General features: G+C 46.5%; 1 protein-coding gene across 2 annotated transcripts; it reads left to right on the plus strand.

The window, feature by feature from the left end:
* The first annotated feature begins 8,673 nt into the window (after positions 1-8,673).
* Positions 8,674-11,183, plus strand: LOC123402046 (myb family transcription factor IPN2). Of its 2 annotated transcripts, none has more exons than XM_045095904.1 (6): positions 8,674-9,197; positions 9,285-9,361; positions 9,482-9,539; positions 9,655-9,724; positions 9,850-9,946; positions 10,234-11,183. In XM_045095904.1, the coding sequence occupies exons 1-6, from the start codon at positions 8,999-9,001 to the stop codon at positions 10,837-10,839; spliced, it is 1,107 nt and encodes a 368-aa protein (XP_044951839.1). In that variant the 5' UTR covers positions 8,674-8,998; the 3' UTR covers positions 10,840-11,183. The 2 variants fall into 2 exon arrangements, with proteins under 2 accessions (XP_044951839.1, XP_044951840.1); XM_045095905.1 differs by having other exon boundaries at positions 8,675-9,197; positions 9,850-9,922.
* The last annotated feature ends 5,350 nt before the right edge of the window (positions 11,184-16,533 follow it).

Here is a 16,533-nt window from a genome sequence, read left to right on the forward strand (position 1 = left end):
TGAACTTTTCAATATTTCAGACTTGTGATTCATTAAGTAAATACTCTAGTATCTACTCAAATCGTCATTGAAGTAAGAACATAATGATATCCACTGCGTGCCTCAGCACCCATTGGACTGCATACATCAAAATGTATCACTTCCAACAAGTTACTATCTTATTTCATCTCAATGAAAACAAGGCCTTGCTCATGTGGTATGATTTGCATGTCACTAGTGATTCGAAATCAGGTGAGTACAAAGATCCATCAGCATGGAGCCTCTTCATGCAATTTATACCAACATGACTCAAGCGGCAGTGCCACAAGTAAGTGGTACTATCATCATTAACTCGTATCTTTTGGCACCAATATCATGAACATGTGTAACACTACGATCGAGATTCAATAAACCATTGAAGGTGAATATTCAAGAAAATAGAGTAACCATTATTCTCTTTAAATGAATAATCGTATTGCAATAAACACGATCCAATCATGTTCATGCTTAACGCAAGCACCAAATAACAATTATTTAGGTTTAACACCAATCCCGATGGTAGAGGGAGCGTGCGGCGTTTGATCATATAAACCTTGGAAACACTTCCAACACGTATTGTCACCTCGCCTTTAGCTAGTCTCCGTTTATGCCGTAGCTTTCATTTCGTGTTACTAATCACTTAGCAACCGAACCGGTATCCAATACCCTCATGCTACTAGGAGTACTAGTAAAGTACACATCAACATCATGTATATCAAATACACTTCTTTCGACTTTTGCCAGCCTTCTTATCTACCAAGTATCTAGAGTTGCTCCGCCTCAGTGACTGTTCCCCTCATTACAGAAGCACTTAGTCTCGGGTTTGGGTTTAATCTTGGGTCTCTTCATTAGTGCAGCAACTGTTTTGCTGTTTCACGAAGTATCCCTTCTAGCCCTTGCCTTTTCTTGAAACTTAGTGGTTTTACAAACCATCAACTATTGATGCTCCTTCTTGATTTCTACTTTCGCAGTGTCAAACATCGCGAATCGCTCAAGGATCATTGTATCTATCCTTGATATGTTATAGTTCATCACGAAGCTCTCAAAGCTTGGTGGCAGTGACTTTTGGAGAACCATCACTATCTCATCTGGAAGATTAACTCCCACTTGATTCAAGTGATTGTCGTACTCAGACAATCTGAGCACACGCTCAACGATTGAGCTTTTCTCCTTTACTTTGTGGACAAAGAATCTTGTTGGAGGTCTCGTACCTCTTAACAAGGGCACAAGCATGAAATCACAATTTCATCTCTTTAGAACATCACTTATGTTCCGTGACGTTTTACAACGTTTTCGGGGCCTTGCTTCTAAGCCATTAAGTATTTTGCACTGAACTATCGTGTAGTCATCAGAAACGTGTATGTCGGATGTTCATAGCATCCACAGACGACGCTCGAGGTGCAGCACACCGAGTGGTTCATTAAGGACATAAGCCTTCTGCGTAGCAACGAGGACAATCCTTGGTTTTACAGACTCAGTCTGCAAAGTTTGCTACTATCAATTTTCAACTAAATTTTCTCTAGGAACATATAAAAACAGTAGAGCTATAGCGCAAGCTACATCGTAATTCGCAAAGACCATTAGACTATGTTCATGACAATTAGTTCAATTAATCATATTACTTAAGAACTCCCACTGAAAAAGTACATCTATCTAGTCATTTGAGTGGTACATGATCCAAATCCACTATCTCAAGTCCGATCATCACGTGAGTCGAGAATAGTTTCAGTGGTAAGCATCTCTATGCTAATCATATCAACTATATGATTCATGCTCGACCTTTCGGTCTCATGTGTTCCGAAGCCATGTCTGCACATGCTAGGCTCGTCAAGCTTAACCCGAGTGTTCCGCGTGCGCAACTGTTTTGCACCCGTTGTATGTGAACGTTGAGTCTATCACACCCGATCATCACGTGGTGTCTCGAAACGACGAACTGTAGCAACAGTGCACAGTCGGGGAGAACACAATTTCGTCTTGAAATTTTAGTGAGAGATCACCTCATAATGCTACCGTCGTTCTAAGAAAAATAAGGTGCATAAAAGGATTAACATCACATGCAATTCATAAGTGACATGATATGGCCATCATCACGTGCTTCTTGATCTCCATCACCAAAGCACCAGCACGATCTTCTTGTCACCGGCGTCACACCATGATCTCCATCATCATGATCTCCATCAACGTGTCGCCATCGGGGTTGTCGTGCTACTCATGCTATTACTACTAAAGCTACGTCCTAGCAAAATAGTAAACGCATCTGCAAGCACAAACGTTAGTTATAAAGACAACCCTATGGCTCCTGCCGGTTGTCGTACCATCGACGTGCAAGTCGATATTAACTATTACAACATGATCATCTCATACATCCAATATAACACATCACATCGTTGGCCATATCACATCACAAGCATACCCTGCAAAAACAAGTTAGACGTCCTCTAATTTTGTTGTTTGCATGTTTTACGTGGTGACCATGGGTATCTAGTAGAATCGCATCTTACTTACGCAAACACCACAACGGAGATATATGAATTGCTATTTAACCTCATCCAAGGACCTCCTCAGTCAATTCCGATTCAACTAAAGTTGGAGAAACTGACACCCGCCAGTCATCTTTGAGCAACGGAGTTACTCGTAGCGATGAAACCAGTCTCTCGTAAGCGTACGAGTAATGTTGGTCCGAGCCGCTTCGATCCAACAATACCGCGGAATCAAGAAAAGACTAAGGAGGGCAGCAAAACGCACATCACCGCCCACAAAAACTTTTGTGTTCTACTCGAGAAGACATCTACGCATGAACCTAGCTCATGATGCCACTGTTGGGGAACGTCGCATGGGAAACAAAAAATTTCCTACGCGCACGAAGACCTATCATGGTGATGTCCATCTACGAGAGGGGATGAGTGATCTACATACCCTTGCAGATCGTACAGCAGAAGCGTTAGTGAACGCGGTTGATGTAGTGGAACGTCCTCACGTCCCTCGATCCGCCCCGCGAACAATCCCGCGATCAGTCCCACGATCTAGTACCGAACGGACGGCACCTCCGCGTTCAGCACACGTACAGCTCGATGATGATCTCGGCCTTCTTGATCCAGCAAGAGAGACGGAGAGGTAGAAGAGTTCTCCGGCAGCATGACGGCGCTCCGGAGGTTGGTGATGACCTTGTCTCAGCAGGGCTCCGCCCGAGCTCCGCAGAAACGTGATCTAGAGGAAAAACCGTGGAGGTATGTGGTCGGGCTGCCGTGGAAAAGTCGTCTCAAATCAGCCCTAAAACCCCACTATATATAGGAGGAGGAGGGGGGAGACTTGCCTTGGGGTCCAAGGACTCCCAAGGGAGTCGGCCGAGCCAAGGGGGAAGGTCTCCCCCTCCCAAACCGAAATCCACTTGGTTTGGAAGGTGGAGTCCTTCTTCCCTTTCCCACCTCCTTCTTTTTTTTCCTTTCCTCTTTGATTTTCTTTCCTATGCGCATAGGCCTCTCTTGGGATGTCTCACCAGCCCACTAAGGGCTGGAGTGGCACCCCAAACACCCATGGGCTTCCCCGGGGTGGGTGCCCCCCCCCCCCCGGTGAACTCCCGGAACCCATTCGTCATTCCCGGTACATTCCCGGTAACTACGAAAACCTTCCGGTAATCAAATGAGGTCATCCTATATATCAATCTTTGTTTCCGGACCATTCCGGAAACCCCCGTGACGTCCATGATCTCATCCGGGACTCCGAACAACATTCGGTAACCAACCATATAACTCAAATACGCATAAAACAACGTCGAACCTTAAGTGTGCAGACCCTGCGGGTTCGAGAACTATGTAGACATGACCCGAGAGACTCCTCGGTCAATATCCAATAGCGGGACCTGGATGCCCATATTGGATCCTACATATTCTACGAAGATCTTATCGTTTGAACCTCAGTGCCAAGGATTCATATAATCCCGTATGTCATTCCCTTTGTCCTTTGGTATGTTACTTGCCCGAGATTCGATCGTCAGTATCCGCATACCTATTTCAATCTCGTTTACCGGCAAGTCTCTTTACTCGTTCCGTAATACAAGATCCCGCAACTTACACTAAGTCACATTGCTTGCAAGGCTTGTGTGTGATGTTGTATTACCGAGTGGGCCCCGAGATACCTCTCCGTCACACGGAGTGACAAATCCCAGTCTTGATCCATAATAACTCAACGAACACCTTCGGAGATACCTGTAGAGCATCTTTACAGTCACCCAGTTACGTTGCGACGTTTGATACACATAAAGCATTCCTCCGGTGTCCGTGAGTTATATGATCTCATGGTCATAGGAACAAATACTTGACACGCAGAAAACAGTAGCAACAAAATGACACGATCAACATGCTACGTCTATTAGTTTGGGTCTAGTCCATCACATGATTCTCCTAATGATGTGATCCCGTTATCAAGTGACAACACTTGCCTATGGCCAGGAAACCTTGACCATCTTTGATCAACGAGGTAGTCAACTAGAGGCTTACTAGGGACAGTGTTTTGTCTATGTATCCACACAAGCATTGTGTTTCCAATCAATACAATTATAGCATGGATAATAAACGACTATCATGAACTAAGAAATATAATAATAACTAATTTATTATTGCCTCTAGGGCATATTTCCAACAAAGAAGGCCCCGACCACGGTGCCGGCGCAGCCGGTGCGAGGGGGCACGAGTCCTCGGTGACGGGCGAGCCACCGCCGACACTTGGAACGGGCGCCGCCGCGGGGGATAGCCCGGGCGGCGCACCGGACCGCACCCGGCGAGAGGGAGAGCGTGGCACGCCGGCCAGAGAGGGCGGTTGTCGCAGGGCGCCGGCGGCCTAGTCACCACCGACCGTGCCCGCGACCGAGCCGGACGAGTCGTCGCCAGGAAAGCCCCCAGCTGCTACGGCGCGAGGGAGACCGGGAGCTCAACCGGGTCCAAATCATCATCTTCCTCCGCCCAGTCCGCCCAGGATTTCAGCGATCGCCGGAAGCAGAGGGACGGGCCGCAGCGAACGTCAGGGGCCGCCTCCGGCGCGGGAGCCCTCCCCGGCGACGAAAGAGGGACCACCATCAGGCACCCTGCCGGTGGCAGTCACCGTGGAGCCGTACGCCTAGGGGAATCGCCACTCAATCACGCTCTCATCAGTATTTCCTCTTCGGCACCACTTTTTCTTTGGACATAAAATAACTTACATGCATGTACCGAGAAACCTCTATAAGAGGCACAACACAATTTCATGAGCTCTCTATGGAACCAATACTCTTACTTCGAAAAGGCTACAACCAAATTCTGTGTATTTGTAGGACATCACTACTTTGATATGACTTAGTGCAGGTCCTAAGAGTCACTAGACTATATGTAGATGATTTGGTTCGCACACGCCCATAGGCTATGCCCCTCAAACTATGTAGCATCACACATCAACACCATCGCATGAATCGTCATTTTTCAGCCACTCTTGAGGATCTCCGCCATTGTCTGGCTTCTCTCTCTGTGACATCTAGGCCCCGCCTATGGGAATTCTTTCTTTCAGACATGTTACCCTCTAAAATCCATGGCCACTTATTGACATACTCCTCAACATATTGTCCACCTAATAAACTACTACGGCAGCCTTGATAGCTGGGTCCCACCAGTCATGAATGTTGTCAAACCATGCTTAGGCTGGTCATAGTGGGAAGTATCATATAGTAGTATCATGCATATGATACTATTGTATGATACTACCTCTATAATGCATAGTAGCATAAACTACTCCCTCCGTCACGGTTTAGAAGGCACAGTTAAACTTGCGTGCCTTTCCAAAATACACAAGGTTTAAGGCGCGATAGCAATTACTCTTATTAATTAGTAGTGGTACTACTTATGCATGCGCCCTTCCAATTTGCTCCTTACGCATTAGTAGTAGTATTTTCTCAGTTGATTAGGCGCATTAGCATCTACACCTGCTACATCTCACAACCAATCGGTGACTACCTTTGTCCCAGAGATTTTTCAAGCGTGCCTTCTAAACCGTGACGGAGGGAGTAGTATCATAGATGATCTCGTTTATTGACATGCATGACAAATTATTGCATAGCATTTAACATGTTATGGTATCTACCTATGTTACTCTAACCCCCTCTCTCTTCTTTAATTATCTGCCACATCAGCATGTTTGCTAGTCTCAAGTATATGTTACCATCTAAGTTACTTCCACTATTGCCAGCCTTAGACATGTGTCAATGCTAGTTTCTTACCACGGTTTCATAGGCATTTTGCTGGCGTGGAATAGTAGTTAATGAAGAAAGAGATTGATGTTGTATCTTAACTAACATACAACCCTTGTACGTCATGTTGCAAGCGGGACGGGAAGCGGCTGCTCGCCAAACTGTAAAGTGGGATAGTGTTGCGTCTGCGGGCGCTTGCGGCTGGCCGTCACACACCGCCAGAATCAACGCGGGCAGTGCGGCATCCCGCATCAGCCCGCATACACCCGCATAAGACAATTAGACACAGAAAAACATTATGCAGTTCGGCCAATGCTTGTCTAATTTGGCGAATCAAGCGGTCTGTCTCTAATATCAGCACACCAACATGAAGGTGCAGAAAGACAAGATAGTAGCTGCAGCGACTTCTCCAGATGAGTCATGCCCATGTTCTTTCCCTCCTTGCAAACTAAGGCACGCTAAGCTAGCTCAGCCGAGCGCTCCACCGGCTTTCCTGCCATGTCCAGTCGCTCAGCTAGCTCAGCCCTAAGCCATGCACGGTCTCTTTCCCTGGCACGCATCGTCCGCCCATCAAGCGTCGGTCGCCGGCAGCACGCAACGATGACGCGCGTCGACATCCGGAGCCCCTTGCCCCTGGCCGCACGCTCCCGCCGTGGAAGCCGCCGCCATCCTCCTCGAGAAGTGACACCCCGACGAAGACTCCTTTGGCAGCTCGCTCTTCCTCATCCATGCGCAGGAGCTTCTCGGCACGGCCATGCGGAGTCTCGAACACGAGCTCCCGAAACTCCTCACCTCCTCTCAACATGGCGTTGTGGGAACTTTCTTCGTCAGGAGATATTGGTATTTTTCTTCAGAGAATGGGCCTGAAAAGCGTTACACGGGATATGCGGGACGCCCAGCGGACAGAGCGGCGTGACCGCGTCAGCCTGCTGGAGACGACGCAGACAGCCCAACGGTGTTTTGCGAACCTATTTTGCGGGGCGGTGGGGTGGCTTAGTGGGAAGTCCCGCGCCGCTTGCATCCCTACTTGCACGTGGTCATAAGCAAAAAATGGTTCTAACCCAATTATATGCATGCATTACTCTAAATTATTAAATGTAGATACAACTCATAAAAAACAACACATTGATATGGTTGTATTTTAAATTATTAATGCTTTTATGATAACGTGATAAGAGACGATGCACTCACACACGCCTTAGCCTCCCATTATTGATACTAGTTGATATTTATGAAGAGCTGCCTCGGGACGGTGGTTTGTTGGAAAAAAATGGTTAAAACCAGCGGTTTATAAATACCTAACAATAATCGTCGAGGTTTTGTGTAACTTGCTCAGTTTGTATAATCCGGTTAATCTTACTACATGTATAAATAGCTAAATAACTATGTTTAAACCTAAATAAAATCCAAATAACTATCCCGTAAAAAATCTAAAATCTATAAATAAATAACTAAAAGCAAGGAAAAGTCTTCGAATTAACTGATGGATATCGCGAAAACGTCCACCATGCCGTATGCTCAACACGTATCCCACGGACCCAGTTTTGTCTCTGAAACGCCGCACCTCTTCTTATCCAGTCATTTATCACAAACCTCTTCGTCTTCGTCGCCTACCGCCAGGGCATCGCCGCTGCCATGCTCCTCCTTGCCTCGCTCGCCACCAAGGGGCTCACGCTGCGCCCCATGGTCGTCGGCCGCTCCGCCGGCTCGCCCCGCCTTGCCCTGGGTCGGCCCTCGCTCCGTAGCTGCCACTTCGCGTCTCTTCCCCTCTGCTTCATCTCCCTTTCCTCTAACCTTGCAGTCATTCATCCCCTCTTCAGTTTTTTGCAATGCGGTCGTTGTTTCTATAACGCGGCTGCTGTTTCAGGAGTTGGAGAAATTGTTTCTGCAACCCGTTCGTTGTTTCAAGAATCGTTTCTGCAATACGGCCGCTGTTGCAGAAAGGCGAACGGAAAAAAATCTGCAACAAAGCGATTGTTGGTGGAACTCGGCCTTTGTTTCAGGAATTAATGGATTCAAAGTTTATTTTTTGCAACAAAGTGGTTGTTTCTGCAACTCGACCGTCATTTTAGGAATCACTCGGTGCCAACCGGAGCCCCGCGCACGGATCGAACGGTTGTGCGTGTAGATCGGACGGACGTCAAGGTGACGCATGTTTAGACCCGTAGCAGCCCCCTAAAAGCAATATATAGCTAGTTTTTCTTCTGTCTTGCTCTGATATTATTAGCTTATATAGGTATCTGTGAACAGTGCGGATGCTCGACCGTATTGGACCCATGAAAATCATACTAGACGAATATCACTAATTAGCAAACTTCGAAAGACCCCACGACTCTCCTCTTTTGCCAAAGGCGGGAGGGGGAGCCTTGGAGCTGGTTGCTTTTCTGCGCCATGATAGAATATCACCCATGGGGGCTTTGTAGGTGAAGACTCCTCGCAAGAAAGAGGGGGGCGGAAAAAGAAAGCAAAAGCCACGCACCCCGACCAAGTAAGCGAAAGAAAGAAGACATCACCCCAACGCAAACCTAGCTATAGCTATAGCATAGCTAGCCCCACACACACACACACACACACCCCAGCGCCACGACCGCGAGGGCAACAAGAAGGGGTCTCTCGGCGTCGCCTCGTAGCGCGCGGGAGGCGGACGATCGAACCCTATTCCTTGTCCTTGAATCTCCAATCCACAATCCCCCTACCGGCTCAATCCGGGAGATCTAGGGAGAGAGGAGACTAGAGGCAGCGCAGGGGAGAGAATAGTACAAGACAAGAATGTTCTCTTCCAAGAAGGCCACTAGCAGCAGCGCTGGCGCGGTGGTGGCGGTGCAGGGCGAGAGGGGCGGGGCGCCCATGTGCGTGCAGGGCGACTCGGGCCTCGTCCTCACCACCGATCCCAAACCACGCCTCCGGTGGACGGTGGAGCTCCATGAGCGCTTCGTCGACGCCGTCGCCCAGCTCGGCGGCCCCGACAGTACGGCTCCAAAACCCTTCATGTGCTGGGTGCTAGCCACTTTTTCTTTTATTAGTTCCATCGCTGAGAACTTTGTGTTTGTTGTAGAGGCGACGCCGAAGACTATCATGAGGGTCATGGGGGTCAAGGGGCTCACTCTCTACCACCTCAAGAGCCACCTTCAGGTGCGTCCGGCCGTATGTGTGCTGTTGCACCCTCTAATTAGGGTTAGGTCTAATTCTTGTTGGTATGATGCGCTCACACATATGCATGCTGGCTAATCTGTTTGGCCTTTTCATGAGCAGAAATTCAGGCTGGGAAAGCAGCCACACAAGGACTTCAACGATCATGCGGTCAAGGATGGTACGTAAGAGCCAACTTGTCCGATTCAATTGTGAATACAGAATTTTGCATAACTACATCTACCAGTATATAGTTATGTCATAATTAATCTTCGTGTTTCTGAACCTTTTCGCAGCTGCCGCAGCAATGGAGATGCATAGAAACGCGGCCTCTTCTTCAGGCATACTGGGGAGAAACATGAACGAGTAGGTTAACCAGTTAATAAGAAGTAGAATATGCATGTTAACTACTTTGCGTTCACTCATGTCCCAATTATTAAGCTTTTCACTCGCTCCTCTTTTCCTTTACCGTTTGTGGATCCTATTTTCAGCCGCAACGTGCACATGAACGAGGCCATCAGGATGCAAATGGAGGTTCAAAGGAGGCTACATGAGCAACTAGAGGTGATTAATCAACCAAGAATCAAAGTACGCATGGGTGGCTGCTAAAAAGACCGTCAATTTCTCATGAAGTTTAATTTGCTCCCTTTTAAAAGCATTAGGAAGTTTACTCAACTCCCCTTTCTGACCCTTCCCATGCAGCTCATGATCCTCAACTTTTAGTTAGATCTTACATGCATGCATGCATGCATGCATAAACACTGTTATTAAGTTTAATTTGCTTACTCTATTATCACTAATTGTGTTGCTTAATTATGCTTAAATTAGTTAGCTCGTGCATGCATAAACATGAGTACATGACAATTGACACGCAGGTGCAGAAGCACCTCCAAATGAGGATTGAAGCCCAGGGAAAGTACATGCAGTCCATCCTGGAGAAAGCATACCAGACGCTTGCCACCGGGGACGTCGCGGCGAGCCCTACTGCCGGGTACAAATCCCTAGGCAGCCACGCCGGCGTCCTCGACGTGTGCTCCATAAAGGACATTGGCCCGGCTTCCATGGGCTTCCCTTCCCTGCAGGACCTGCACCTCTACGGAGGCGGTCACTTAGACCTGCAGCAGCAGCAGCCAATGGAGAGCTTCTTCGCGTGCAGCGATGGCGGCGGCATTGGGTCGTTGGGGAAGAAGAGGTCCAGCCAGTACGCTGGAGGCAAGAGCCCTATGATGTGGGGTGACGATGACGACGGCGACGAGGATGACAAGGGCGACCAGCTACTTCAGATGGCGCCGCCGATGATGGACGACATGGACTCCATCGCTGGCGTGTACGAGGCGAAGCCGATGATGACCATGTCCGGCGACTCAACTGGGAGCAGAGGCTTCGACGGTGGCATGGGTTCCAAGCTCGAGAGGCCGTCCCCCCGGCGGCCGCACATGGGAGCCCAGAGGATGGGCAGCCCGTCGGTGATCTACGGGTAAATCAATCCATCGATGGAGTTAAGTTAATACTAGAGCTTTTTGTTTAACCGGGTGCATGTGGCTAAATAAGTATAGCTTGAGTGCATGGAATCAATGGGAAATTATAGAAGAAATTATGCGTCGATCAGGTCATCAGGATGATCTTACAGATATAGTGATGCCCAAGGTCTAACAAAAATGATCTGTTGTGTAATTGTACGTCTTCCTAATTAATTATAACGGTTGTAAATTTGTAATCTAATTATTTGGTGATCTAGCATGCTGAGGTGGCAAGCTTCCATTGATCCTGGGACATATGTATATCGTCAAAAACATATTGTTAATTAATTCTTATTGGTTGGGTCTGGAACATGTGCATAATTTTGAATCCTTGCATTAGTGTGTGACTTATGGAGTTGTGGTGCAAATATAACTTCGGACACTTGCCTTCGTATCAACTAATAGAGCTAGTTATCAAAAAAAAACTAATAGAGCTGTATTTTTCTTGAATAAAGGAAGAATATCAGGATTCTTTTTCTGGTAGAATATCAGGGTATACAGAGAGAAAATCTTTTGATCGTCACTGGGGATCCCGACAACCAAATTATTGCAAAACTGAGGAACACGGGCACAACATATATGATATGTGCTCGCACGCACAGGGCTATAAAATGTATTGATGACGTGCTATCTCGTCGATTTAAAACAGTATACCTCTTTGGATGACTGAGGAATACACAATCCAATGCCTATGTTTATGTTCCAAAAGTTCGTAATCGTAACTCTAGCTAGGTAGTAATATAGTAGTTCTTATGTTTTTAAATATAAGTTTTTTTAAAGGTTTCACTAAAATACTAAATACGGATATATATAGACATACATTAGAGTTTAGATTCATTTATTTTGCTTCGTACGTAGTTTTCTATTAAAATCTATAGAAGTACCTTCAAGGCAAAGCTTGCAAGCATATGCATGCATGAGATAGTACTCCATCAATTGAATTTGTAAGGCTTGCATGGGCTTTTAGCCTTTTAGGTCTTCAGTTTGACTAACAAAGTTGTGGTATATGCCACTACAAATGTATTTACCACATGTTTCGTTAGTGAAGTTGAAAACCTAAAAACTCGTGCCCACCATACCTTGCAGACCCGAGTAGAAGGAGTAGTATGTATTAGGCTAGTCGTAATGGGAGTATCATAAGTAGTATCATACATGTCAATTACTAGACAATTTTGATGAGGTGAGATAGAATTAAATATAGAAAGTGATGGTTGAGTATCATATCATGATACCGTAACATATTAAATGTTGTCCTACTATGTGTCATGCATGTCAATAAATAACATATCCTATGATACTACTAGTAACATATGATACTATGCATTACGGATGTAGTATCATACACTAGTATCATATGCATGATACTAGTATATGATACTCTCCATTACAACCAGCTTTAGTATCCTTGTCGCAAAAAATATATCCTTGTCTTGAGAAAACACTAACATCCAAAAGAAAATCTACTCCCTCCGATTCAATCGGAGCGAATACTTCTACAATTACAACTGAACATGTGTTCGAAAACATGCATGTTTCGGAAAATACAATTCAGCATGCATTCTCGCGGGAAAAAACATGCAAAGTGTGCTGCTAATTTGTGGTATCATGAAAAGCCAGAGCAACTGCCTACGGTGACTTCGTAAATTTTAAAATGATATATCAGTTCAATCTCAATCTCTCGAAGATGCTCATAGGGATAGGGTATGTGTGTGTGCGTTTACAGAGATGAGTTGTATGCGCGTATATATAAGTGATTGTGTTTGTACTGTATTAAGAAAAATAGTGGTATCATGAAAAGCCAGAGCAACTGCACGCAATGTGTAGAACTCCTAAATGTGGATAATGTACAATCATGGAAATTGTTTCGAGCGAAGCTGGGTCGTGTAGATCGCGTTAATGCTACAATGTACACTTACGGAAAATCAAATTAAGTACATGCACTCAGTACCTGAGGTGTGGGCCAAACAGAAATGATGGTTCTACCGTATTTAAAGAGGAAAGGGTGAAAAAAGAAGGGAGAGAAAAAAGTTGTCAGGATGCTCCTACTTCATGCACGCAAGGGATGTGTGTATTTTGGAATTTGATTCGACCAATCCATTGAATGAGTATGAAAGTTGGCCTGTTAAAATTTCTATCGAATGAGTATGAAAGTTGGCCTGTTAAAAGTTGTCAGGATGTGTGTATTTTGGAATTTGATTCGACCAATCCATTGGAGTTTGATAGTAACTTCTATTTCAGCCAGAAGTGGTTTATATATACGGTGAATTGAAGCCCCCTCCCCTTCCCTCCCGAGCCCGTCCTAGCGCCGCCTCCCGGGAAGCTGCTCATACGTCCCAAACGTATATATAATTTATGTTTGCTTCATGCAAGATTTGGGTGATATTGCTATGTGTTTTATACACTTTCATACATTTTTCAACATATTTGAACTAACCTACTAATTCAGTGCACCCAGTGCCAGTTTCTGTCTACTGATGTCTGTGAATTGCACGTTTATACCCATATTTACAGTGCCCGAAAAATTCCACAAAAAATATATAAAAATCAGTGTTCTAGAAGACTCCACACGGCTGAAGGAGGTCAGAGGGGGATCACCAGGCCCCCAGGCGCCCTGGTGGCGCGGCCTGCCCCTGGCCACGCAGGGAGGCCGCCTGGGTGAGGCCCACCTGTTGGAAATATGCCCTAGAGGCAATGATAAATAGTTATTATTATATTTCCTGTTTAAAGATAACGTTTATTATCCATGCTATAATTGTACTGAATGAAAACATAGATACATGTGTGGATACATACACAAAAGAATGTCCCTAGCAAGCCTCTAAATGGCTAGCCAGTTGATCAAGGATAGTCAAGGTTTTCTGACTATATGCAAGTGTTGTTGCTTGATAACTGGATCACATCATTAGGAGAATCATGTGATGGACTAGACTCAAACTATGAACGTAGCATATTGATCGTGTCGTTTTATTGCTATTGTTTTCTGCGTGTCAAGTATTTATTCCTATGACCATGAGATCATATAACTCACTGGCACCGGAGAAATACCTTGTGTGCATCAAACGTCGCAACGTAACTGGGTGACTATAAAGGTGCTCTACAGATATCTCCGAAGGTGTCCGTTGAGTTAGTATGGATCAAGACTGGGATTTGTCACTCCGTGTGATGGAGAGGTATCTCGGGGCCCACTTGGTAATACAACATCACACACAAGCCTTGCAAGCAATATGACTAAGTGTAAGTCACGGGATCTTGTATTACGGAACGAGTAAAGAGACTTGCCCGTAACGAGATTGAAATAGGTATGCGGATACCGACGATCGAATCTCTGTCAAGTAACATACCGAAGGACAAAGGGAATGACATGCGGGATTATATGAATCCTTGACACTGAGGTTCAACTGATAAGATCTTCGAAGAATATGTAGGATCCAATATGGGCATCCAGGTCCCGCTATTGGATATTGACCGAGGAGTCTCTCGGATCATGTCTGCATAGTTCTCGAACCCGCAGGGTCTGCACACTTAAGGTTCAATGATGTTTTAGTATATTTGAGTTATATGTGTGGTTACCGAATGTTGTTCAGGGTACCAGATGAGATCACGGAGGTCGCGAGGGTTTCCGAAATGGTCCGGAAACGAAGATTGATATATAGGATGGTTTCATTTGGTTACCGGAAAGTTTCGGGCAATTCCCGCAGTGTACCGGGAGTGGCGAATGGGTTTCGGGTGTTTACCGGGAGGGGCCCATCTACCCGGAAGTGATCCCAAGGCCCTAGGGTGGCGCCACAGGTCCTTAGTGAGCTAGTGGAGTCAGCCCAAGAGGGCTATGGCGCCACATAAAAAAAATACCAAAAGAAAAAGGAAAGAGGGAGGTGGGAAGGAAGAGAAGGACTCCTCCTTCCCAAACCGAATTGGAGGAGGAGTCCTCCTCCTCCTGGCGGCCGGTGCACCTTGAGGGACTTGTCCCTCAAGGCTAGCCCCTCCCCCTCCCTCCTATATATAGTGGTGGTTTAGGGCTTTTTGAGACACAACTTTGCCACGTGGAACTCTAGCCTATAGCACACAGTTTTACCTCTAGATCGGATTTCAATAGAGCTCGGGCGGAGCCGTGTAGGAGTAGATCATCACCACCACCGGAGCGCCGTCACGCTGCTGGAGAACTCATCTACTTCTCCGTCTTGCTTGCTGGATCAAGAAGGCCGAGATCATCGTCAAGCTGTACGTGTGCTGAACGCGGAGGTGTCATCCGTTCGGCGCTAGATCGGAACGGATCGTGGGACGGATCGCGGGACGGTTCGTGGGACGGTTCGAGGGACGTGAAGACGTTCCACTACATCAACCGCGTTTCTTAACGCTTCCCGTTGTGCGATCTACAAGGGTACGTAGATCTAATCTCCACTCGTAGATGGACATCGCCATGATAGGTCTTCCTGTGCGTAGGAAAAATTTTGTTTCCCATGCAACGTTCTCCAACACCACCCCCTCTGGTGCCCTACCTTGGCTCCTATTTTTACCCCCGTGGAGGAAACCCTGATTTCGGAACCCTTTTCTCCAAAAGCAATTCCGATCTCCGCCGCCATCACCAACAACACCAGAATTCCTGTGTCGGCACCCTTGAAAGTGCAGTCATGCCCTTAATCGTGTTTTGGTGTTGCTCACAACACACATATAGATAAATAATCACTAATCCCCTTTAAGCTGTTGTTAATGATCATGTGTTGATAAGGACAAGCTCATGTGCTAACAAGGACAAGATCGAGATAAGCATTCCTGAGCACTACATGCTTGATTCTTGTGGATGTTCACATGGTGGACAAATGAAGATGAATACATAAGCTAGGCTTTCCACATTGTGTATGGGAGAGCTACTTGAAGACTTCATCATGTCTTGCTTTCAACTTGAGCCAAGAAGGAACAACAACATCAAGCTCAAGTGAAAGGGCTAACTCAAAGGTATCAGTTCCTTTGACGTTAGTGGTGCGGAGTGATGATCAGTGAATAAAAGTATACACTCAAGTATGGATCATCAGTACCCTTTTATGATTCTTGAGTCTTTAGGGATCCCTCACTATTAAGAGGGTATCACAGGTTTTGCGATGAACTTGCTCAAACTACATCTCTACTTTTCTGCTCATACCACATCTCCACTGCTCTGCTTTTATCTGAAAACAGAACCAATGCCTCGGACATCCGGCTTCCTCCAGACGTCCGAGGGCCGGACGCCCAACCACTTAGGAAATCTGGAACCTTATACCAGAGAAATCCAGACTCAAATAACTCGGACTTCCGGCTCCCTCCGGACGTCCGAGGGCCGGACGCCCGACCACTTCGGAAAACTGGAACCTTGCACCACAGAAATCCAGAGTCAAATAACTCGGACTTCCGGCCTCCCCCTGCTGTCCGAGGGCCGGACGTCCGACCGCTTTCGAAAAACCGGTGCCCGTGAACACAGCCAAAGTCTCGGACATCTCGCTCCCTCCGGACGTCCGGTCCCTCTTCATCTATAAAGTGGTTCCTGATATATATACATCTCTCGGACGACGGACCGCTGTCGGACGCCCGACCCCTTGTGGGCGTCCGGACATCCGAGAACTGTCGGACGTCCGACCACTATCAGACTTAAGTGACCCCAACGGTCATTTTCCCCTCTCCACT

The sequence above is a fragment of the Hordeum vulgare genome, chromosome 6H, assembly GCF_904849725.1.
Source record: "Hordeum vulgare subsp. vulgare chromosome 6H, MorexV3_pseudomolecules_assembly, whole genome shotgun sequence".
In the NCBI taxonomy this organism is placed as follows: domain Eukaryota; kingdom Viridiplantae; phylum Streptophyta; class Magnoliopsida; order Poales; family Poaceae; genus Hordeum; species Hordeum vulgare.